Source organism: Rhinichthys klamathensis, unplaced genomic scaffold, assembly GCF_029890125.1.
Source record: "Rhinichthys klamathensis goyatoka isolate OS25496 unplaced genomic scaffold, OSU_Roscu_1.1 h1tg000134l_1, whole genome shotgun sequence".
Lineage (NCBI taxonomy): Eukaryota > Metazoa > Chordata > Actinopteri > Cypriniformes > Leuciscidae > Rhinichthys > Rhinichthys klamathensis.
This window is the reverse complement of record NW_026606669.1, coordinates 33,943-58,921: the sequence shown is the minus strand read 5'-3', so window position 1 is coordinate 58,921 and position 24,979 is coordinate 33,943. Positions and strand designations below refer to the sequence as shown.

The 24,979-nt window shown below is 39.0% G+C and overlaps 1 protein-coding gene across 2 annotated transcripts in view; it reads right to left on the bottom strand.

The window, feature by feature from the left end:
* Positions 1 to 24,979, bottom strand: part of dpydb (dihydropyrimidine dehydrogenase b) — a 162,307-nt gene that overhangs the window by 116,476 nt on the left and 20,852 nt on the right. Inside the window, exons 2-3 of one of the 2 annotated variants that reach the window (XM_056256973.1) lie at positions 20,749 to 20,859; positions 16,372 to 16,454 (exon numbers count right to left, since the gene is read on the bottom strand). In XM_056256973.1, coding sequence (XP_056112948.1) covers positions 16,372 to 16,454; positions 20,749 to 20,859 — 194 coding nt within the window. Of the gene's footprint in view, positions 1 to 16,371; positions 16,455 to 16,794; positions 16,866 to 20,748; positions 20,860 to 24,979 lie in introns of those variants that run through there. The other variant, XM_056256974.1, reaches the window with a different exon arrangement.

Sequence of the window (24,979 nt, the reverse complement as noted above, 5' to 3'; positions counted from 1 at the left end):
TCGTATCGGCACCCAAGTATTGTGATAGTATCGAATCGGATTATAGGTGTACCGTCCCAGCCCTACTGGTTGCACTGTATTTTGGATTCTCTAAAAAGAATCTGTTCAGTGGTGTTGCTGCCCTGGAACCAAACGTCATTCAGATGTTGTTGTTTTTTATCGGCTGCCAACTATATTTACAAGACAGAAAAGCACATTTCCAAAGTCTCATGTCTCACAAAATCAAACTTAATTGACCTAACGAAAGCATGGAATAAACTTAAAGCAATAAATTTGATCATATTCTGTAGCATGGGACTTCAAGGGCAAACATAGAGTCAATGCTGTACTGCTTGAGAAATGAAAAGCTTAGGCCTTAAATGTAATTCAGTCAAATAAATATGCATTTGAAGTTCGCTTTCAAGGGCAGAATAATTCCAGTATGATCATTAACGGAGTCAGCTCTCCCTGTGGGCTGCGACTGAGATCTCTGATAGATGCTGCGCGTTGTTGCTACTGGGAGTTTTCATTATTTAAGAATGGAGGCCGCTGGGATTCTCAATTATATCAGTTATGACATTATCTCACAACATTTATGCCTTAAAATATTTGCTTGTGTCTAATAATGCCACAATTCCGTTTTCTTGGCTTATTTACAGTACATGCATCCTTAGCATTGCACACAGTGCTGCGCTGGAGGCACATTCACATTTAAATTGGAAATGGGATTTTTTTTCTGTTGTGTGAACGCAGTAGAAGCGCTAAGCTCTGACCCCTGCACTCTTAAATTCAGCACCTTGTTCCATTATTTATTTGTGTGTGTTGCCTGGTCTTAGCACCAGCCGGTAAATGAGCCACAATGGGAGGTCAGACTAAACATGACCTCTGGAATACGCACTCCGCTCCAGCACTGTGTCAGCGGTAATACCTCATGTCATTACAGTGTCAAAGCGTTGTACACTCATTTCATTTGACAGAGGTCATATCTGACTGATGTTGAGGAAATATATGTTCTAGGCTCATGTGGAGTGAAGTGCACTTGGGAATCTCTTGCTGTTAATTATCCTCAATAGAGAATCGCATCAATAATCCGAATGAACCTGATTAAGTAGAGTTGTCTGCACTTAGCACAGCTGGAAGGAATATACAAAATACATAAAATGACAAGGGACTGTTTTTATTTCAGATATCTCTGACCGAGACAGTGTAGTTGTCAGAAATGTCCGTTAGATTAAAAACATCCTAAATAACTCCTGCAATAAAACCATAATTAAGTGCTAGTTATTGCATATCCTTGTGAATTTTTTTTAATAATAAATGAATACAGTGGTGAATAAAACATTTTAAGGTTAAAAAATAATAAACTCACTGAAGAGAAGGCAATTAAACTGAGCAGTTTACAGTTTCTATTTAAGCCGGCATTGGACAAACCCACTTATTTAGATGATGAACGTTATTATTGATTTAATTTATTTCCATGTTATACCAGTTCAGTGTAGTTACTTATGTTATGGGCAGTCGATGAGCATTACTTTGTGTTATTCTGAACAGTTATTCTTCATGTTCAAGTTTGGGTTGATTGATGAACTATGGTCATCGTATTTACATTTACAGTATTACTTTTATAAAGGTCATAAGCCTGACCTACTCTACTCTTCCCTCTTACTACAAAAACAGAGGGCTTCTTGTAACACTTCAGTTTGCATTCTCTTTTACTTGTACGGTCATCCTTCACAGGGATGCCCTCAGGATTTGCCTGAGGGATGATAAAAAACCTGACCAACGGTGGAAAATATGCATATATAAAATTCATAAAAAAAAAAAAACATGGTTATTGTAAAACATTTTATTTGAAAGGATGGCTTTTCAGCGAAATACACTGACAACCGATTCATTCTGGTGCCAACAGCTAACACATCCATTATAGATTCAGCAGCACACACACATATATATTTCTCACTCATTTCAATTGTGGAATAAACTGTGAATCAACAGAACACAACAAATTTCATAACAACAACAACAACAAGTGAGTTCTTGTGGTACAGTTGCACCACTGATCCTATACAATTTCACAGATGAAATATAGTCCACGGGACCACTAATGAAAATACTTCTATTAAAGGGATAGTTCACTTTGAAATTAATTTTTGATATGTTTTAGCTTACCTCAAGGGCATCCAAGATGTAGGTGTCTTTGTGTCCACAGTATTTTCAATTTTGATATTTTTAGGTCAAACCGTTCTTGTCTGTCGGTCATATAATGCAGGTCTATGGTCACCACCTCAAAGAGCATGCACAGAGAAGTCCAAATTAAACATGATTTAATGACTCGTAAATGTAAGTACACATTGATGGCCTAAGACACGAAACGAGCGGTTTGTGTGAGAAAATGAACAGTATTTATATCGTCTTGTAAACACAGCCAGGTCCAAGTGATCTGAGGTCGCCGGCGCTTCGGTCTTTTCCGGAAAGCACCGGAAGTGATCTGTCGCGCGTGTACTCACTCATACAATTGTTTTATTTTTTTGGAATTGTTTTCTTTTACGACGGTTTAAACATCCCGGATAAGCGCAAATTAGTAGTACCCTTTTATTTAGCCGTCTTACCTACAATCTCTGCTCTGTGTAAACAATGAGTGACGTAAACTCGCGAGGTTTCACTTCCGGCGCTTTCCGGAAAAGACCGAACCGCTCGCAACCTCAGATCACTTGGACGTGGCTGTGTTTACAAGAGGTAAAAACGATATAAATACTGTTCGTTTTCTCACACACACCGCTCGTTTCGTGTCTTAGGCCATCAATGTGTACTTACATTTACGAGTCATTAAATCATGTTTAATTTGGACTTCTCTGTGCATGCTCTTTGAGGTGGTGACCATAGACCTGCATTATATGACTGACAGACAAGAACGGTTTGACCTAAAAATATCAAAATTGAAAATACTGTGGACACAAAGTCACCTACATCTTGGATACCCTTGAGGTAAGCTAAAACATATCAAAAATTAATTTCAAAGTGAACTATCCCTTTAAGCTATTTTCTAATTTAGTATAATTCTGACAGTTTCATGACAGTTTCCTTGATCTTTTGACATATAAGAGGTCTTTGTACCATTAAAACATCCTGCAAGTTTCATAACTCAAAACGTCCTCCTCATATATAATGATGGTCACGCATAAATCATTTACAATAAATACTATTCCATAAAAAATAAAAAATGTATTTCATATTGACATTGAAGGAGCCGGCCCTTAAAAAAATGGATCATTATCCATAATACGCATATATGTTTCTTTTGTGTGCAAAAAAATGAAAAGTTCAGTCATGAAACTCATGTTTTATTTCTGAACTCTTATTCACATTCTGATTGGTTTGTTCAATGTAATGTTCTCAATCAATTTCCCATATTCAGTGCCATTTCCCTATATAAACATGACACATCCGCAAGAATACACTATCTCTGTTCGCTATGCAAATTCTTATTCTAGCCCTCCACCTCCCCCAGCACCACCTGCTACAGTGGGACAGCTTGGAGGTTAGGATTAGGGGGCTAGGGTCTCCCTCTCTCTAGCAGTAACAGCAGCATCTTTTATTTTAATTTTATGTTCTGAGCATTTAGCAGATTCAAGAAAAACCTAAAAAAAAACTATTTACATTACATAATCCATTTACATTAATACAATGATTTACAACCTATACACAGAGCTGTCATGACTGAACCTTATTAAAATGATGAAAGTGAACCTCAAGGAACATAGTAAAATAATGTTATGACCCCTTTAAAACCCGAAGACCAGATTCTCCAAAAGAGCATCTTGGAAGAACATCCATCTATACATGAGCAATGCCACAAATTGACTTGATTAGTGACCTAAAAGCGCAGAATCTGAAATAGTTTGGATTTAATTAATATGAATAACATTAGTTTTGAGGCATTGTAAATTGAGGATTAAATTAGATTTTAAAACCCAGGTTTTCATTGTGGTCTCTCTCTAGCACACTTGCTCATGTATTACTCAGTGCAACAAAACATGATACAATGTTAGCTCATTTCAAAACCAACGTGGGCATTAGCGAACACTGTCAAATCACCTCCTGCCTCCCACAACTACCAACTTAATCCCAAACGCTCTTCTGTAGAGATGATGAATTTATCGTGTGTGTGGGAGGTCAACTTGGAGAGATACCCGTCAATATCCTCACTCGTGAGGACATGTAACTTGTGGGGACCGAATCATAATGAGGACCCTAGAGAGGTGCCAGACCTCTCAGAGAATACATGAGGAAAGTGTCCTCTCGCAGACCGGCTCTGTCATCTTAATTACTTAAACCATTTTAGATACGACCAATTAAGCCTGGCTCTAAATCAAAGGGCCCTCCTTTCAGACTAGGTGGTGGGACAGCAGGGATGAGAGAACGGTTTTAATGATCAATCCACCTTTATATACTGTGGCTCCTGTGTCAAAGAATATACAGGAAAAGGAAAAGGGTTTCTGTCAGGGGTGTGGTGGAGCAGAGAATAATAAGAGGAGTTATTCCTCATTAGAGCTCATCATTTTAACAACGCAACATGTTACTTGACTTCATTCATCTGACATCTGTGAAATTGGTTTGACGACAGACACTAAAGGCAGCTGTCGGCTTGAGATCCTCGCTTTCATGCAGGAATGTATCATATAAAGCCAAATTCACCTTTCAGACCATTAGTACAAGTCTAGTGAAAACTCTTATAACTAGGGATGGAAATCGTTAAGAATTTAGTTATTCTGTTCCAATTCCCAAACAAAACTTTAAGTTATTTTAAGGAATAAATATTAATGAAAAGAAATGCAATTCAAATTATGAGATCATTTCAATAATAAATACATTTCTAATTTAATTTCATTAATAAAGATAAGTTTAATAATAACTTAAAACAATTCTTACAGTACCGTTCAAAAGTATGGGGTCAGTAAGATTTTAAGGGCCAGATTTACTAACAGCTTGTGCCAGCGCAAAACCACTTTTGGCGTTAAAAAACTACTGTAAGGATTTACTAAAGACACGCAGTGAAAAATCTATGCTGTAAAGGTGTGGACAGTTATTTTTGCAGCTGACCTTATTGCATATGCATTTGTAGAAGTTTTCCTTTCAGACGCAAAATGTATGAGTGGAGAATAATTAAATGAAGCACGCAAGTGCTTCATCCCAATTCACCTACTTATACTATTCCCTTAAAGTATGTGTTGTTTTGTGAAGAAAAAGTACATAGGCCTACTTTTGAGTGTGTAGCAGAATAGTAGGCAAGCTTTGGAACATACTACTTCGTCAAAATTACGTCTTTAACAGACCGCTCTGTCGCTTAGTTCCGTGCATCCTCTCACCGTATAAACTACCCTGTCAATCATCTTGTCACAGTTAAAATCATCCACATTCAATATAATTTAATTTCCTACTGTATCAGAGAGAAATGTAGTAGCACGTTGAGCTGCCAGTCGTGGGTCTTTCATGCGGAGACTCATGCGGATGCATTTAAAGGTTAATGACCAAACATATCTTTATAAAAGTCCACAATGCTATTGCAAATGAAATATAATGTTGATAACATTGCATAAATATATTTTCGTCAGGGTAGATACTGATTATTAATCATTCAAACCCCTTTATCTAAACCTCTCTACTTAACCGCCGGTCTCGCACACCCGGCATGTTTGTATTTATTTACTTTTACGCTTCATTGCATTTACATTTTAATTGTGTTCGTAGTTCTAACTGAATCTTTGTCCAACGCGCAATGGGTTGTGGGCAATATAAAGAGTGTGCACGGATCTGCACCGGAAAAAAGTATATCATCCGGGTATCTTTGGAATACTTCAATATTTCAACATACTACGATTTGGGACACATAATTCTAATTTTAAATACTATTTAGGATGGATAGTATGCGAATTGGGACGTAGCAAAAGTGATTTACTAAGTTTTGCACTCGTCAATAGGCTTTATGCACAGCTTCACTACTTCCTGAACTTCAGCCAGCTCCTTTGTTTCCTGTCTGCCATTATTGGACAAACTGATTAATCCAGGTGTGCCTTTATTGTTACTGAGGCCAGGCACACCTGGATTAATCAGTTTGTCCAATAATGGCAGACAGGAAACAAAAGAGCTGGCTGAAGTTCAGGAAGTAGTGCAGCTGTGCATAAAGCCTATTTACTGGTATATGCACCATTATTTACTGGCCAAAAAAAGCATGTCTTGAACCAGACACTAATTTGCGCTGCTCTTGGTAGATTACGTTGGTCATTATGGAAATGATCTGGCTGCATCTGTGTTCTTTAATTTGCGTGTCGTTAGTAGATCACTCCCTCTCCCATTGGCACTTTTATGGGATTGTGCCTTCACGCTAATTTGGCCTGTTTAGTAAATCTGGCTCTAATACTTTTTTTTTTTAGCAAGTATGTATTAAATTGATCAAAACTGACAATAAGTTTTAAAAGTTGTTTCAAATAAATGCTATTCTTTTGAACATTCTATTCATCATAGAATCCTGAAAAAGTGTCATAGTCATTGAAAAAAACTTATCAAGTAACTGTTTTCAACATTGATAATAGTGACTTTAAGCAACAGCTGCTGATGGACCGTCTACTACGCGAGGGCAGCTGATTTGCCTTAGTCGTTAATACATGACAGATTAGATAAGTAATTATTTTCATGTACGGTTTGTGTATTTAGTTTTGTGTAATTTTGTAAAATTTTTAGATAAGTAATTTTTTAAACAAGTAAATATTTTATTGTTATATGACATTTTAATTGTATTTGTATACAATTTTATGCCAAAAGCAACCCTTCTCTTGCTTAAACCCTTCTCTCATTTTAAATGATAAATGAAAATGGTAAATGAAAATTTGTTAAATGATTAAATTTAACAAATTTAATCATTTAATCATTTAACTGCCCTCGCATAGTAGACGGTTACAGTAGAAACTAAAGTCATGAAGTAGCAGTTAATGTCGGGCATGAGCGCCAGAATGCCGTTGCCGTTCCATCAGCAGCTGTTATTTTAAATTACAATAATATTTCACAATATTAGTTTTTATTATATTTTTTTATCAAATAAATGCAGCCTTGGTAAGAAGAGACTTCCTTTAAAATCTTACCAACCCCAAATCTTACCAACTTTTAAAATGGTGGTGTATTTCAGTAATTTTTTATAAAATATCTCTGACAAAACACATAATGTGTATCTTTAACTACATGTAGTCATATGAACAAAAGTGTAGTTACTCATGGTTAAGTCTCACAGTTGTAAGCTGTGTTTGATTCCCTAAAAAACAACTGCCTCATGCGAGCCAAATAAGAATTGATAAATACAATGTAATGATTATTTTATAAGTTAGAAAGATCCACCTGTCTCCAATAACTGAATATGTCAGGAACGTGTCAGAAACTAGCTTTTTAGAACTAGGGTTTTAATAGAAATGTCTTACCATATTAAAGTAGGCCCTATAAAGAATTCAATATGACAACTGTCTTACCACATAATCATCAAGAAATACCTCTGGATGAAACATCACAATTTTCCTTAGTCATTATCTGATTTATTCTGAAATCAAAGTGAATTCATGCTGCGAGTGCTTGGAGTGCTCGATTTCACTGGCATGAAGATAACTCATCAAAATACAGTTATTTAAGCTAAAATGCAGCATCTTTGATAGAGTCGAGGTATGAAAGTAGTATTTCAGTAACTTTCGCCTCACTATGTGAACCAATCTGTGGTCCTTAATGAGGAGTCAACTTCCTGGCTGTTTCATGACACTGGGGATCCAGACCTGGGGCTTCCTCCGCGCCCAACAAACAGGCCAAATAAGCCAGCCGCCTCCTGTGATGAGCACAAGAACAGTGTGCGCTGCTCAGACTTTCATGTCCAGCATTATTAGCAGTTACAAAACCTAAATCTTTCATCAAATCTGCAGACAGTCACTGCAGGGGTGTCTCGTTTAGAGAAGGATTAAAATCAAACCTCTGCAGGACAAAAGTGGGTATTAATGTCTCCAATTTCGCTCTAGCTCTCTTTCTTCTCACAACTCTGGGTTTTCGCTGTCGTTTTGGGTTTCGTTTTTTATTCGTGATCAGCAGATGTAATGCTGTGCTCATGCATATTCGATGGCATGCAGAATTAAGACATTATTCAAATTAAGTCATTATGTGGTGCTATTTCAGTATAGTTTTGAATAGGTCATTACGTTTGGAAGACAGATGTGATCAGAACTGATACAAGGTAAATGATCTGACTGTCTTTACCGGTTGTGTCGTCAGTTCTAGTATCCTTTGGTTGACTGAGAAAGGCTCATAACACTCTGCTTTTAGCACTTTCATTTTGCTAAAAGCAACTAAATGTTTCAGAACTAAGTCCTGTTTTACACCACACACATAACGTCTCGGTTACGTATGTAACCCTAGTTCCCTGAATAGGGAACGAGACGCTGCGTCAAATGCTGTTGGAACGCCCCTGCGTGAGTGCGTCATGAAGCACGTATAGAATCAGTCCAATGGCGAGACGGAACGTCATAGGTGGGTGATGTCATCAACCAGGAAACTATAAAGCACCCCGAAATCAAAGCCACGACAGCTTCTGATAGGCCTGAAGCAAGTTGATCACGGGCATGCCGGGAGTATGGAAAAACGACGCAGCGTCTCGTTCCCTATTCAGGGAACTAGGGTTACATACGTAACCGAGACGTTCCCTTTCAAGGGAACTCGAGCTGCGTCAAACGCTTTGGGAACGCTAAAACCCACGTCGTCGACTGTGTTAAGTCAAAGCGCACATTCAGACGAAAGCACCCGTGCCCCAGGAGTGGAGCGGAGGTCTAGGTCGTAAAACTTGACGAATGTATGCGGTGAAGACTAGCCTGGCGTATCACAAACATCATGAAGGGAAACTCCTGACTCCTGAACTTTGGAAGCAGCCATACTCCTAGTCGAGTAAGCTCGAACAGCCAAAGGTGAAGGCTGACCAGCCGACTCGTAAGCAAGTGAGATGGCCTCGACCACCCACTTGCTCATCCTCTGTTTAGATGCAGGACACCCCTTCCTGGGTGACCCAAAGCAAACAAACAACTGTTCAGATTTCCTCCACAGGGCAGCTCTGTGGACATAAGCATCTAAAGCCCTGACTGGGCAGAGTAAGTTAAGTTTCTCCTGGTCTGACAACATAAATGGAGGAGGACAGAAAGCCTGCAGTACTATCGGTCTAGCAACATTAGTAGGGGAAGGCCTTCACCATACCGGGCGAAAATTCCAGACACGAGGGAGCAACCGAGAGTGCTTGAATGTCCAATTCTCTTAAGAGACGAGATAGCGAGAAGAAAGATAGTTTTAAGAGTGATGAACTTCTCAGGAACTTCTTCAATGGGCTCGAAAGGAGCGACCTCGGTCACGCCTGTACCATAGCGTCCAACCCCAGAGGGGCTGGATGGCTCAGGGAGAACCACAGTGGACAGTGTGATGTCTCCCTGGATGCAAACAGGTCTACCTCCGCACGACCGAAATGCTTCCAAAGGACCTCCACCACCTCGGGGTGAAGTCTCCATTCCCCGGGCCTCGGCACCTGCCTCAACAGGATGTCCGCTCCCTGATTCAAATACCCTGGGATATAAATCGCCCTCAATGAAAGAAGCTTCCCCTGGGACCATAGAAGGATCTGGCGAGCCAGCTTGTATAACGGGCACGAACGTAGACCCCCCTGATGGTTTATGTAGGAGACCACCGATGTGTTGTTGGACCAAACAAGAACATGATGGCCTCTCAGGTCTGGGAGGAAGTGTTTCAGAGCCTGAAACACCGCCAACATTTCTAAGCAATTTATGTGCCACGAAAGATGATAGTTCTGCCTTATACCCTGGGCTGGACGACGACTCATGATCGCCCCCCAACCTGTGAGGGAAGCATCTGCCGTTAACGTTACACGACGACAAAGAGCTCCCAACACAGGTCCTTGGGACAGAAACCAAGACTCCCTCCACATGACCAGAGCACGGAGGCAACGCCACGTGACTTTGATTGTGCGGGGAGATAAAGTGCAAGGGGTTCTCCCTCGGGGAGAACCCCTTGGTCCTGAGCCACCACTGTAACGGTCTCATGTGCAGCAGGCCGCAAGGTATAACGTTGGACGCTGCCGCCATAAGACCCAGCAGTCTCTGGAACTACTTTACAGTGAGCAACTGGCCTAGCTTCACCTGTTTTACGGCTGAGAGAATCGAAGTGATGTGGGCAGGAGACAAACGCGCCCGCATCGTTACCGAATCCCACAACACCCCCAGAAAAGAGGTCCTCTGTCAGAAAAGAGGTCCTCTGTGATGGAGATAGCACACTTTTCTTGGCATTCAGCCTCAACACCAATCTCTTGATGTGCGCGAGGACGACATCTCGATGCCGAAACGCTTGCTGCTCCGATTGAGCTAGGATCAACCAATCGTCGATATAGTTTAGGATGCAAATGCCCTGGAGTCGCAGCGGGACTAACGTTGCGTCCATGCACTTTGTGAATGTGCGGGGAGATAAAGCTAGACTAAACGGAAGAACACGATATTGGTACGCCTCGCCCCCGAAAGCGAACCTCAGGAACTTCCTGTGTTGCGGAAGGATGGAGATGTGAAAATACGCGTCCTTTAGAACTATCGTGACAAACCAGTCCTCGGATCTGATTTATGACACGATCTGCTTGAGAGTGAGCATCTTGAACTTGAGCTTCCCTACTGAGCGATTTAACAGGCACAGATCTAAGATTGGACGCAACCCCCCATCCTTCTTTGGAACGATGAAATATCGGCTGTAATAACCTGACTCTCTGATGGGAGGAGGAACCCATTCTATAGCCTCCTTTTGCAGAAGCGTTTTCACCTCCTGTTCCATTACCAGAGCCTGCTCGGGGCCCACCAGGTGGAGGAGATCTGAACTGGATGGCATAACCTTTCTCTATCGACTGCAGGACCCACTGAGATACTCTTGGAAGACTTTTACACTCCCCCAGAAAATCTACTAAGGGTACAAGCCTCTCGAGACTGGCCTCTGGAATATTTTGAGCAGCCAACGCAGAGCCCTGTAACGGCGCACCGGCAGGGAACGACTGGTTTATCTGCTCTGGACCCCACCTCGGAGAAAAGGAAAAGGAAAAGGGCGAAGGACGAAGCCTTCTTGGCCATAATAACTGTCCTCAGATCAGTTTTACCAACAGAAGACTTCGCCTGAGACTGCCACGTCTGGTCCCACTGTTTAGTAGAGGGAGCACGAGAAGCGACACTCTGTTTTTGTTGCACCCTGTGCGAGGAGCTTGTCAACGGCTGGGACTACCCCCGCCCAGCAGTCCCTTGGACGTGAATTTTAAGCGGTAGGTACTTTTGAAATGCTGCAGCTTGTTTATTTTTTTTCTAGGAATTTGACAGTGTTAACAGCGTCACCAAACAGACCAGAGGGAGACAGCGGAGCGTCCAGAAGAAAAGCCTTCTCATTCATACCGGACAAATTTAACCAAAGATGTCTCTCTGCGGCCACCAGGGCTGCCATAGTACGGCCCATAAGTTTGGCCAACTCCTTGGTGGCACGCAGGGACAAATCAGCAACCTGACGTAGCTCTCGAACCACGTCAGTACTAACCTCCTCCCTTTCACTCACATCCTTCAATAAATTGGCCTGATATGCCTGCAAGATGGACATAGTATGCAAGCATGCAGTGGCCTGACCTGCCGCCGAATATGCTTTGCCCACCAAAGCCGAGGTATTTCTAAGGGGCTTGGAGGGCAAAGCCAGTGCCTTAAGAGATGATGCAGACTCAGCAGAGTGTTGACTAGCGAGCGCTTCCTCTGCCTTAGGCATTGCCCCAGAACCATGAAACTTAGCCCCCTAAATATTAGAATAAGTAGAAGTCTGGGGGCTAAAAATACGATATGATACCGGCTTTTTCCACGACTTCGATACCTCGGTGTGGAGGTCGGGAAAAAACGGTAGGCACCAGCGTGGAGGTTGAACACGCAAGGACAGAAATCTCTCATCCAGTTTGCTTTTAGAAACAGACTCCTGCCTAACAATGCTCAATTTAGCAAAAGCACGAGTGAGCACCTCCATCAGCTCCTCATGTTCAGGGGAATGAGGTGACGAGTCCTCAGTACCCCCTGTCTCAACACTGACAACATCCAGCTCCTCAGAACTGGATAGTTGTAACACTGGTGCCTCAGCCTGGGTGGAAGAAACCGCAGAGCGTGCTTCCAAACCCTGGACAGAGGCACTGGATCTGACAGGTGAAGGCTGAGATAGGGCTAGGCCCGTCTCAAACCCCGCTGTCATCCATTTGCAATCGCCACGACAAGCGCCGCTGCTCTGCCTCAACAAAAGCGGGACCCGAGCCGCGGGGGAGCGCGAACCGAACCACTCCCCTCGAAGAGTGATCGGCGGGAGCGGAGCGTTCTTAGAGAAAAACGCTCGCAATGCTCGCAAACCTCAAGAGCTGACTGGGCATGCTGCACTCCCAAACAAACAACGCATAGATCGTGTGTATCCCCACCCGTGAGATAACGAGTACAGGGGGTAACACACTTTCTATACAGCTGCTCGCTCGCCATTTAAATATATATATAGTTTTTATATATCGTCGCTGTCCGATGAAAACCGCGTATGTCCATTTTGCCGATTTTGAGATTTTTCGACGGATAGAATGTCCAGGTTCATTTCCGTATACAGTATGCTTCACATGTCTAAATGACCAATGAAAAGTTGTGAAATCATGTCATCTGATTTCCACGTATATCCATTTGGTGTCAAAGCTGTCAATCACGCCGCGTATCTCCCGCCCTGTGGAGGCAATCTCGCAGGTCTAAGCGTCTCTGGAAGCTCAGGATTGTATAGCCGAATAACTCGGTGAGGTAAAGTATAAGCAAATGTTTGTTTTTGACAACACTGTTCAAGTTTATTATATATTCGCAATATATTCACAACTGTTATTTACCGGTAAATGGTCTAGAGGAAGTAATTGTCACTGAGATGTTAACGCACGGGTCTGTTAACAATAGCCTACTTTTAAGGTAGTCTAATATTTTTCTGACTAATAAATTACTGACAAAGTAAAGGGTAGATTTAAATAAAGAATAACGAATTTTAAATAAAGAAAAACGAAATTTAAATAAAGAAAAAACGAAAATTGAATAAAGAAAAAAACTAAATTTAAATAAAGAAAAACGAAATTAAGTTAAATTAAAAACGAGATTAATTTAGATTGATAACGGTAAAAAGGCTAATACATGTTGGGTCGGTGTACTTTTTCGTTCATTTCGGAATGAAAGATGAAATGTAAAAAAAAGGGTGCAGCTTTTTTTGTAGGCTACATAGCATAGCCTACTTTGTTATTGTTTTAGTATCATAATGATTAATAAATGCACGCACAATTATCCGTGAACATGATTTGAAGCCTTTTAACTTGTGTGTGCAAAATTCAGAATTAAATGAATGTGCAGCAATTTGTACAAAAAGAGCCTGTAGGTCTACTATAGCCTACTGTTGTAGCCATTAAATGAGCGCATTTAGTTTCATATTTGTTAAAATATTATGTTGTTTTTTCTTCCATTTTTGTTGATTTATGAAAAGTGAACAGCACGAGTAATAGGATGCACAATTTGAGACATGGAGTGTCAGACATGATTTTGACCACTTCATTAAGTTTTATTTTGTAGAAAACCTTTCTTGTGAATTTCGTTTTGTATAAATTGTATCTTAATTTTAATCAATTTTTCATCAACCAATTGCCTGGAGTGGATTCAATAAATAAGAAGAAAATATATAGCAGACAATATAATCACGGAGGCGCCCGCGCGGTCACTTGCATTGCACGTTAACTGGAGCGCATCTCATCCTAACTTAACAGTGTATGCCTCACACAGACATGAGAAATACATCAAATGCACAAAGCTTGAAAAGTCTTTAAACGAAATAATTCAAAACGAAAAGAAAAAGGCTACTCTCTGATTATGTATGATTATATGATCATATAGCCTAGCCTATTTTGTGAATTGTTCATTCCCGGTTGGCACACATTTTGCAGCCCAAAGTGCCGCTCTAGGCAAGCCTAGTTCGCCTATATGGACGCGCCGGCCCTGGGCTCAGCAATGAGTGTATTGACTCATTGTTCCTCCATAGTTTGCAAGAGACCTTTAATAAAACTGAGCGTATTTAAACTGAGACGTAGGCTATTTAATAAACTGAGCGTAGCCTATTCATCTGTCAATATGAAACGCGACTTGGCCATTCTAATTAATAATCGGAAGAACGCGTATCGACCACCGTTACTGTAAAATATGCACGTATGTCCATTTAAACTCGATTTTGGTCAAATGTGGATTATATCATTACACTGGTAATTATATGGTTACATTTAAAGATGCCGTACCAAGTATGACAACGCTACGTTCAACTGCTTTTGAATTACGGTGTTTTTTTCACTTCCTGAAAAGTAACCGTTTTGGACATCCGTGAGTTTCATCGGGCAGCGACGATATATATATATATATATATATATATATATATATATATATATAGTGAAAACTCCTGCCTAGTAGACACTAAATGACAGACAAAAAAACACTTGGACAGAATTCACACACTTTGATTGGCTTTGATTTCGGGGTGCTTTATAGTTTCCTGGTCGATGACGTCACCCGCCTATGACGTTCCATCTCGCCCGTCTTAAAAAGGTGTTTTTCAATTAAAGATTCAAATAACTACAGTAAAAACCATGAAATGATTAATGAAACAGACGATATTTAATCATTTTCATTTATACGCAATAACATACTAAAGAGCAATATTTATCTACATATTTTTTTTTCAGAAACTTGTTAATATAATACAAAGATTAAATGCTTCATGAAGATTTTTTATTGACACAAATATAGTTAAATGAGAGTTTTGAACTGATGCAAGACAAGGAAGGGTGGCAAAAGTAATCTAATGACAAATAAAAAGCACTTGCTAAATTTGATATTGTCTTTAAAATCATGACAGATATATTGTAGTCATAATATAAAAAGTCTCCATTGAACATTGACATGCCTTCATACTGCACACTTACAAATGTTTCCTATTATGCCTCTTACTTTTGCACTTTCCTTTCTACCTCATGATACCATTTTGCACTGATGTGGTCACTGGCCATTTACGTATACACATACCTCATTCTCAATAACGCAATTTCTGTGTTTATACTTTACATTTGCACCTTGTACTGCATTATGCAATATATTGCACTTGGTATCGTTTTTTTAGACAACTGCATTGAGCTGGTCTCTGCACCTGTATCCTGTATTTTGCTCTCCTATAATATGTTATTTTATATGTTTAGATTTATTAGTTTATATATATTTACTGTTTGCACTTCTGGTCAGATGCTAACTGTGTTTCATTGGCTCTGTACTTTTACTCTGCACAATGACAATAAAGTTGAATCTGAATCTGAGTTGTAAATATTCATTATATCACTCAGACCTAGGCTCTATGCAGAAAATAAAGTCATATGGGTTGCCGCATTCAGTGTTTCCTTTATATTTTTCCTTTAATATCAGCCATCATTTATTAAACGTTTGTTGGGAGTGAGCTATTGAGAATTATTACAAACTATACCATCAATGAATCTAATTACAGAAGGAGATCACATTATACAGTAATTAATTTACACAGAATGAAACCCAAGGGCCAAATTGTAGATTATATATAACTTAATCATTGCAATTTATTCGGAACAAACCCAAAATATGTCAGTTTTAAAACAATGAATGAATAGTTAATTCTTTATATTGACAAATAGATCTCTAGAGCAAAAAATAGTGCCTAAACACTACTTGCAGCACGACAGTTCTGCTACACAGCATGCTACGTGCTATTTTGCTGCAACCTGTTAACATGGGTGCAAAAATTAATGTCATACTTAATATATTTTAGATCAAGATTATTTATAAGGCTTAAATCTTTATCATTTGCATTGTTTTTAAGACTGCAAACTGAAAGCTGCATCTGAGGTCCTCAGGATCAAGTATTCGGATGTTGTCTTGGGATCCCCAAAAGCATTTTCAACTAACAAATTAAACATTTACATTTTTCACTGTGCACTGAGCCTTAGCATCTACTGCAGGGTTGAAGAGTCAAGGCAGAGCCCAGAGGGAGGCTTCCCTCCGACAAATTAATCCCTGAGAAAAGCAGAGCCAAGTGCTGCTGCATGTACACCCCTCTATTCCCTCAATAATGAAGAATGACTTACGACGCTATACTCGTCCTCACCCCGCGAAACGGCACACACATGCACACACGTTCCTTCGGCTGCCCACCCGAAACTTCTCTTTGCATTGACCGTGACTGTTGCCATGGAGACCTGCTTACCTCAGCGCTTCCCGAAGTGCCCCACGCTCGCTCAAAGTCGTGTGCTTGATGTCATCGAAGTTGTTCTCCAAATTCACACAAGACTGTGGGAGTGAAAAACACACAGAGACATTGTTGGGAATAGGGACAAAGCGTTTTGAACACAAAAATGTCTACATTCATGTCAGTGTGTCAAATATACAGTGAATTTATTACATTGAGGTTGACATTATTAAAGTAACTCTAACTATGTACTATGTACTTTTCAAGAGCACTTTTGTAATGCTAAGGCTAATTTCATAGCTAACTTTTTATGAATGTGGGACATCTGCGAATAAACACTTTTCATACAATAAATATCGATTTATGATTGTTTTACTCTTTGTTTAGGTTAACATAAATTAAAGATTTTAAAAAATCATTACAAAATCTGTATGACTTACTTTTTTTCTGTAGAACACAATAGAAGATATTCTGGGTATTTTGAATTAAACTGCTTGAGACCATTGAAGAAAAACACTTCCACAGAAGAAAGAAAATCATACCGTTTTGGAACTTGGAACGATATGAGGGTGAGCAAATGAGAATTTTATTTTTGGGTAGAATAGCTAAAATAACTCTAGGGGCCCTATTTTAATGATGTGCAATTAGGGCGTGTCCAAATCCACTTTTGCTAGTTTAATGACGGGAAAAATGGCCGGCGCATGGTCTAAAAGGGTTGTCTCGATTCTCTTAATGAGTAAGGGTGTGTTTTGGGCTTTACGGGCAATAAACCAATCAGAGTCTCATCTCCCATTCCTTTTAAATGCCAGTTGCGCTCGCACCATGGCGGATTCACTATTTACATGACGGAATTTGATAGTGGAAAGACTGAACGCGTCTCCAGAGAGCAAATGGATCTGCTCGTGTGCGAGCAGACCATATACTGGACAAGCCGGATTCCACCATATCTTTATGTACACAATATTAATGGTTTACATTGTAATCCTTTCATTTTGAATATTTGGCATGTTTGTGTGCTGCTACACTTCCCTGCGTGTTTAATAAGCAGAGTGTACACGCGTTGTGGACCCTCCTATAGGCGCACATTACTAATGCGCTATTTAAATAACAAAAAAAAATATTGCGACTGAACACTCTTTTTCAGACCAGCACCCATGGGCGCACAACTGGGTGAAAATGCATTTGCTATTTAAACAATGTGGCGCAGGGCGTGAAAATGATAGCGTGAAAAAGACATCGTTTACTACATGGCACAAGCTGATTGGTTCATGAACTTCATGTCGCATCTGCAGCCAATGAGCTTGCTGCTCAACATTTAAATAGCTTGTTAGAGTTTGCTGTAGGAGTTTGCAGTGCCATTTCAGAGTTCCTCTGAAACCCTCCATCTTCCCCAGCTCCACATGTATAAATATGCTCCGGGTAATTTTATATATGCTATTTGTGCAGCAGCAGTATGTCTTGCATGCTACAGCAGCGTATCGGTGTTTGTATTGGCAGTGGCAAGTTCCTGTACTTGATCTGCAGCAGCAGGAGCAGCAATAATCTACAACAACAGCAATATTCGTGGCTAGTTCATGTTAAATAATGAAGTCAACTAATTTTAACAAATGAAACTTTATTATAAAGTGTTACCATGATAACATATTAATGTTTTGAGAAAGCGCACAAGCTTCTATCTGTTTTGCGGCAGTTTAAAATAAGCATTCTGGCTCTGAAATGTCACTAATATAATATATGAATAATTAAAACTGTCTAGTGTTTTAAGATCAACCTTTTGTTTTGACTTCATTTGACTTAATTAAATAGAGGGCCAGACCAAAATCTCCTTGTAATTTGCACCCTGAATTATTACTTATTTATAAAACATGACAAATATACTGATTATATTACATAAATATGACCACACTGTAGGATTACGCCGTTGAGTAGACTGTTCAGAGATTATCCTGCTTTTAAAGATTTATGAGTTTCTACTTTAAAACGGAAGGATTAATTGGTGCCATTTAACACTATAACATGACATGGCTGACATTATCAGTGAAACATTAAAGAGGATTCCCCCACCCCTCCCTTTTTAGGAAGCAAAGTTCAAGCTGCTTAAGCTGTTTTCTTTATTCCATAAGCTAATACAGTTTCACAGAAGCCATTGTGACAACTGACTTAAGCTATTTAATGAAATTCAAAAGGATGAGCAGCCAGAAAATTCCCCCGCACATATATACGGCTGAGGCGCCAAGAAAATAAAATCACAACACGATTGAGATTGAGGCTAACCCGATTTCACAGACTAAGTTAATTTATGCCATGAGAGAGAGTTACTACATTTTATTATAACACAGATGGGTGGTGAATAAGAAACCAATCCAGTGAGCCATCTGATATTCTGAAATAGTTATTTTATGAACCTCATCTCCACTGGATTCGTTTCTTCCACTGGCCACCTTGTGTTGCAGAAACCTCTGCCAAGATACAGATTCAGAAGAGATAAATCCAGAGTACAGTCTGTTTTACATTGCTCACTTTACATTTTTCAAATGGTGCCTCAATGTGATGCCTTGATTGGCACGAGAAGGATTTGCTGGTATTATTGATACCACTAAAAAGATTTCACAGAATAACCTCACCACGTGCAAACATCTATATATAATTTTGACTTGATATCAGAATATTTGAGCAGTGTAGAGAGGCGTAGTTGTGTGGTTTTGCCTGGAGAGAGGCGCGTGTTTTTTAAAAGTTGAAGCTGAAGTTGAATGTTTTCACTCCCTTCACGATCGATCCAACACTGCTCCATCACGAGCATAACATATGTTAACAGCCCATAATACAACTGCATGTCAGCAATAGAGATGGGTGGATCAATTTTGAAGTACTTTTTGCACTTTTTTCAGATCAAGTATCAAAACTGTTGATTTAATAGAGGTATCAGTACTGTTATCGATATTTACCTTGATATAAAAACAATATATCACCCATCAATAGTCAGCAAGAAGTCACAGAATAACAGACTATTAGCAAAGAAACATGGAAACCATGATTAGAAAGATTAAAATGTTCAACGAAAAATAACAGTAGAGAGGATGGACATAGAAGAAAAAAACATAAATTGTTCCTCTCAAATATGGACATAATACGTAAAGATACATGTAACTGTCTCCTCTTAGATGTGTAATCTAGTCAACAGATCAAACAACCATATCATCATATTAGTATGATGAAGAATGAGAAGTATCTGTTGTCAGCAACTTCAACAATGTGTTTTTGTGTTGTCATTCCAAATGCAAAAATACTTGACCTTGGTCAACCCTGTGTCACGGGAGACTAATCTCAAAGCTTCTGTGTGGTATTAAATCTCATCTGTGTGGTAAAATGAAACATAATTACATTTCCAATTACACTGAGGCATTGTTGGGACTGGGATAACCATTGACATTTTCTCTTGAAATTATGTGTAGCATTTTCCCCTGCAAAGGATTAGTCTAATCCAACATCTTGGGGGCTTTATTATTATTAATTAGACAAAATGCTTAGTGCTGGGAATTGGTAGTATAATTTAACAGCTAATTAATATGCAAGCTCTGGAAACAAGATTTGGTATTTCATCAACACAGTCGCCACATGGTGAAAAAGCATTTAAAATGAACATTTGAATATGCTTATGAGCCTCGACTCACAGGACTTACAGGATATGATAATAATTGAGAGGAAATTTGGAATTTTTAATCCACTTGGGGGATTTGGGGGGAGGGGGGCATCTGCTTATGATGCATTTTCATAATGTCTCCTTTAGGCTTTTGCTGCAGTTTTCTGATGAGTGCTAAATAATTACTTACTGACAAATTGTAAGCAAAAGGGCAAAAAGAGTCAAAATTTAAATCTCTACAATAATTGGACAAACTAGGCTGCTGGAACTAATTATAGAATTATAATCTTCGGCCCTATTACTGCTCATCAGAGTAATATCATCACAGCCATCACCGACATGATCATTGAATCACCACACCATAAACTGCATCACAGAGTACTCATTATCATCGGTAAACTGGGACGAAGTATGCTCACAGAAGAGGATTTGAGGGCTACAGCTTCCAGGAGATTCAGAGAACCTGCCCTAACATATCGATGGCTTATAGTTATTTTTCTTTAACCTCTAATTTTCAGAAGTACTTTATAACCATAACGCATTGACACACATCAGCATGTAAACATTTCACAAACAATGAAAGACATGCAAGTTCGGAATGCCATGACAAGGGCTTTTCTTCCCATTGGCTGTTTATATTTAATGTAAAACTCAAAGGCAGCAGTATATGTGAGTTTTGGAAAAGTGAGTTATTTCAGCCAGCCCATGAGAAGAGATTATCTTTTAATTTATTTTTTTATTTTAACAATACTCACATCACAGCTCCTCTCTGGGTTTCTCTTCCAGTGCTTCTTCTCATTCTTCTTAGAAGCAGTGGAATGGAGATTTGCGTAAGTCTTCACCCGTGGGTTCAAGGCGAGGATACTCTGAAGAAAAGTTATATATAAAGAAAATCGTTATAAGTTTTAAGGACCAATCAATGCAAGATCATTATGGTATGATGTGTAAACAAAAAAAAAATCAATTTAGGCTAAAGTAAACATATAACTGCTGTAATGGTTCTACACACTCCAAGTTGCTGTCTCTGGAATGCAATTAATATTGCACCATTCTATGTTATTATGCTATTACAATTGATGCATGTTAAATAATCAGATCATTATTTTCATTAGATTATTGAGTTACATTTATTGTGTTCAAGGTGTCCTTGTTGCAGAGCAATTATACAATTAAGTACTAAGTAATAGTAATTAACTATATGTACTTACTATCTAATTAGGGTTAGGGTTAAGGTTTGGTTTAGGGTTAGTTGCATGAAACTATGCATAATTGACTGTTATTACTACAGTAACTACTGTACATATAAAATGTCTATCAGGGACACTGTAAAATAAAGGGTTACCGATTATTGATCAGAATATTATTAGTAAAGTAACTTATAATTTACAAAAAGTTGTCCTTTGATAGCGACATTGTACATTGTTCCATGTGAGTTTTGTGTAAATATAGTTATGGCATTTTTTTTTATACGTGATATACCCTATATATCATGGCATGCAGTATAAAAGCTGAACATCTCCAAAGCAACTCCACTCTCATTCAGTTAGATGTAATGGAAAAGTAACTTAATACGTTACTCTTCATAAAAAGTGTTTCCTAGTTTTATAGCATGGATGAAGAAAAAGCAAAGATAATCACGCAGTTGTGTTCCACAAACATGACAGCATTTTAAATCATTGATATGAACTACAAAGCATATTCAAGCCAAGGTCCTTCAAAGCCGTCTGTGACAACACTGATTAGAACGCCAGTGCAGCGGGGCCAATAAAGAGGGGTCCGACTGAAACAGTAAAGTGTGAAATGAGAGCCATGATGGGGACCATCATCATTTGATTCGGGAGCAACCTTCATTTCAAATACACGGCACCTTCACGCCTGCCAGTCAAATCACCCCACCACACTCGAGGAGCTGAAGGCAGGCACCGGTGAGGGATCTTTTAATGGCAAACACAATTAACAGGCAGTTTACTGAGAGAGAGGAGAACAAGTGAGGGAAAAGCAACCATTACCATCACACTAATACCAATTTCATGCTCTTCGTAGTGTAAAAGAATACCATGTCCACAGTCATTTCACTGTGCTGAAACACTATCTGACAAAGGCCAGAACAGGAGGCAGGAGCAAATTGAAATAAGCTACTTTGGCATTCTAGCCGGTAAGCCAGGTGTCAGAAAAACCTTCACCCAAAAAGAGGACACTGACATAAATTCCTGACATGACACTTGGACGCTGTGGTGACTGTGCGTTATCTGTGTGAATATTTGTCAAATTAATTCAGTTTACAGTCATGCACCATTCATTCTCTAAACAAATTTCAATGTTGTTTTTGCCATTTTACGCTACAAAACTTTCCGAATGACTTGTGAAGAAACATGTTTGACCACAAATATTGTGAGAGGGAGGAAAAAGTCCTTCCAGGCTGTTTCCATTTACTCTAAGAAGCATGATAGATAAATTATTGAATAACACTATTAATATGTAGCATGTGTAAATCATTCTTGGTTTTGTTGGGGGTATAGAGCACTGAGCTGGAAAGGTAGGTCTTGCATGAAACTTTCAATTTTTGATTTTTTTATTATAATTTTATTCTACAAGTAGGGATGAGCAAAGCCACCCAAGTATTTGAAAATGACAGCAATGATCGATCATGAAAGTATTCCTACATTTGTTTTCAAATCTCAAAATATAGGGCAACAACTATGGCAAGCATGGAGCATCAATTGGATATACACATTGAGCCAGCCATTACCACAAAATAAACCACGACAAAACACGAATGCTGGATGATGAATGGCTGACTAATGCTTATTACACGGCTACTCGTCGAATAAATAAAAACATGGACATCTAATATTGACTTAAGTTAACATTATTTTATAATCTTACCTGAATAATTGCTTCTGCAAAAAAAAGACAGTCATTTTAATAAAGGTGTAATAAAAGCCCACATCCAGTGTAGACAGCACCACTAATTATGATGGTTTCTACTGTCTTCAGTCGTGTTGCGTCGCTTGCATCCAGTGTAGTCCATTCTACTCCATCAGAGGAGACCTAATTCCTAAAACAAAGAAGTGCAAAGACTATACCCATGGATTTTATTCCGTTTTTAATTTGTTCCTTTTTTTGTTGTAACGCAAGAGTAGGACGGCCATTTTGAACTTTAATGTGTAATGTTTCCGGTGTTGCCTTGTTATTTTAGTTCATTTCAGTAGTTTCAGATAATTTATGCGGCTTGATGTTGCAAAATAATAATAATAATAATAATAATAATACATTTTATTTATAGGCGCCTTACATGACACTCAAGGACACCTTACAAACACAATAAAACAAATCAACAATAATCAAATACTCATTATTACAACCTTAGATACAAGTAAAATAAAAAATAAAAATAAAAATAATCACATAAAAGCCTGCCGGAAAAGATGGGTCTTAAGGCGAGATTTAAAAACATGAATACTTTCACTGTTTCGCACATCCTGTGGCAGCAGGTTCCATAAATAAGGAGCAGCAAAGCTAAAAGCCCGGGACCCCATAGAAGTAGTGCGGGTTCTAGGGAGAACAAGAGTGAGCGAAGAAGACGATCTTAAAGTCCGAGATGGAGTATAGATATTAAGAAGGTCCAATAAATATGAAGGAGCAAGGTTATTGAGTGCTTTAAAAATAAGAAGAAGAATTTTGAAATCAATACGATATTTTACCGGGAGCCAGTGCAAGTGTTTTAGTATGGGAGTAATGTGTTCAGAAAGGGGAGTTCTGCTGATGATGCGGGCAGCCGAATTTTGTACTAACTGAAGTTTATTGAGTACCTTAGAAGGCAATCCATAATAAAGACTGTTGCAAAAATCAAGACGGGACGTAACTAGAGCATGGACTAGAATTGACGTGCTCTTTACTGAAAGAGCCGGACGAAGTCGATTGATGTTGCGTATATGAAAATAAGCAGAGCGGATGAGACTGTTTATATGTGCTTCAAATGAAAGAGTACTGTCCAAAATGACCCCCAGACTTTTAACTTGTCTAGATATAGAGACCGGTAGATCGTCAATTTTCACAGATGAGCATGAAGATTTAGACAGATTGTTTTTTAAGCCAACTAGAAGAATTTCAGTTTTACTGGGGTTAAGTTTAAGAAAATTTAAAGAAAACCATTCTTTAATCTCAGCCAAACAGTCTGAGAGGACCGATGGAGGAAAATTAGCGGAAGGTTTAGAGGACAGATAAATTTGGGTGTCGTCGGCATATAGGTGGAATTGAATGCCAAATTTCCTAAAAATATTACCAAGGGGTAAAAGATAAATTATAAATAAAAGAGGACCCAATACTGAGCCCTGCGGGACACCTGTTTTGACATGCGAAGTCTTTGAGCAGAACTGCTTCAGCTGAACAAATTGAGTACGGTCCGAAAAATATGATTGAAACCAAGTCAAAGGGGTGCCAGTAATTCCAATAGTCTCCAATCTGTGCAACATGATTCTGTGTGATACAGTATCAAATGCTGCACTTAGATCAAGTAAGATTAAGATAGATAAAAGTCCAGAGTCAGCAGCTAACAATAGGTCATTAGAGATCTTAACTAAAGCAGTCTCAACACTATGGTAAGGTCGAAACCCAGATTGAAATTGCTCGTACAGACCATTGTGAGACAGATGACTCTGGACTTGAGCTGCAACACACCTTTCCAAAATTTTAGAAAGGAAAGGAAGAGTTGAGATGGGGCGAAAATTATCAAAGTTACTTGAATCAGCCCCCGGTTTTTTAAGTAAAGGAATTATCACAGCAGTTTTCAGTTGAGATGGCACAATTCCAGAAGTAAGTGAAGAATGTATAATTTCCATAATTAAAGGAGATAGAGAAGACAGGCAGGATTTAACCAGGTACGTTGGAATAGGGTCCAACTGACATGTGGTAGATTTACTCTTATTAATAATAGTACTTACTTCCTCGATGGTTGGTAGTTCAAAAGAGGTAAGCATAAAATTA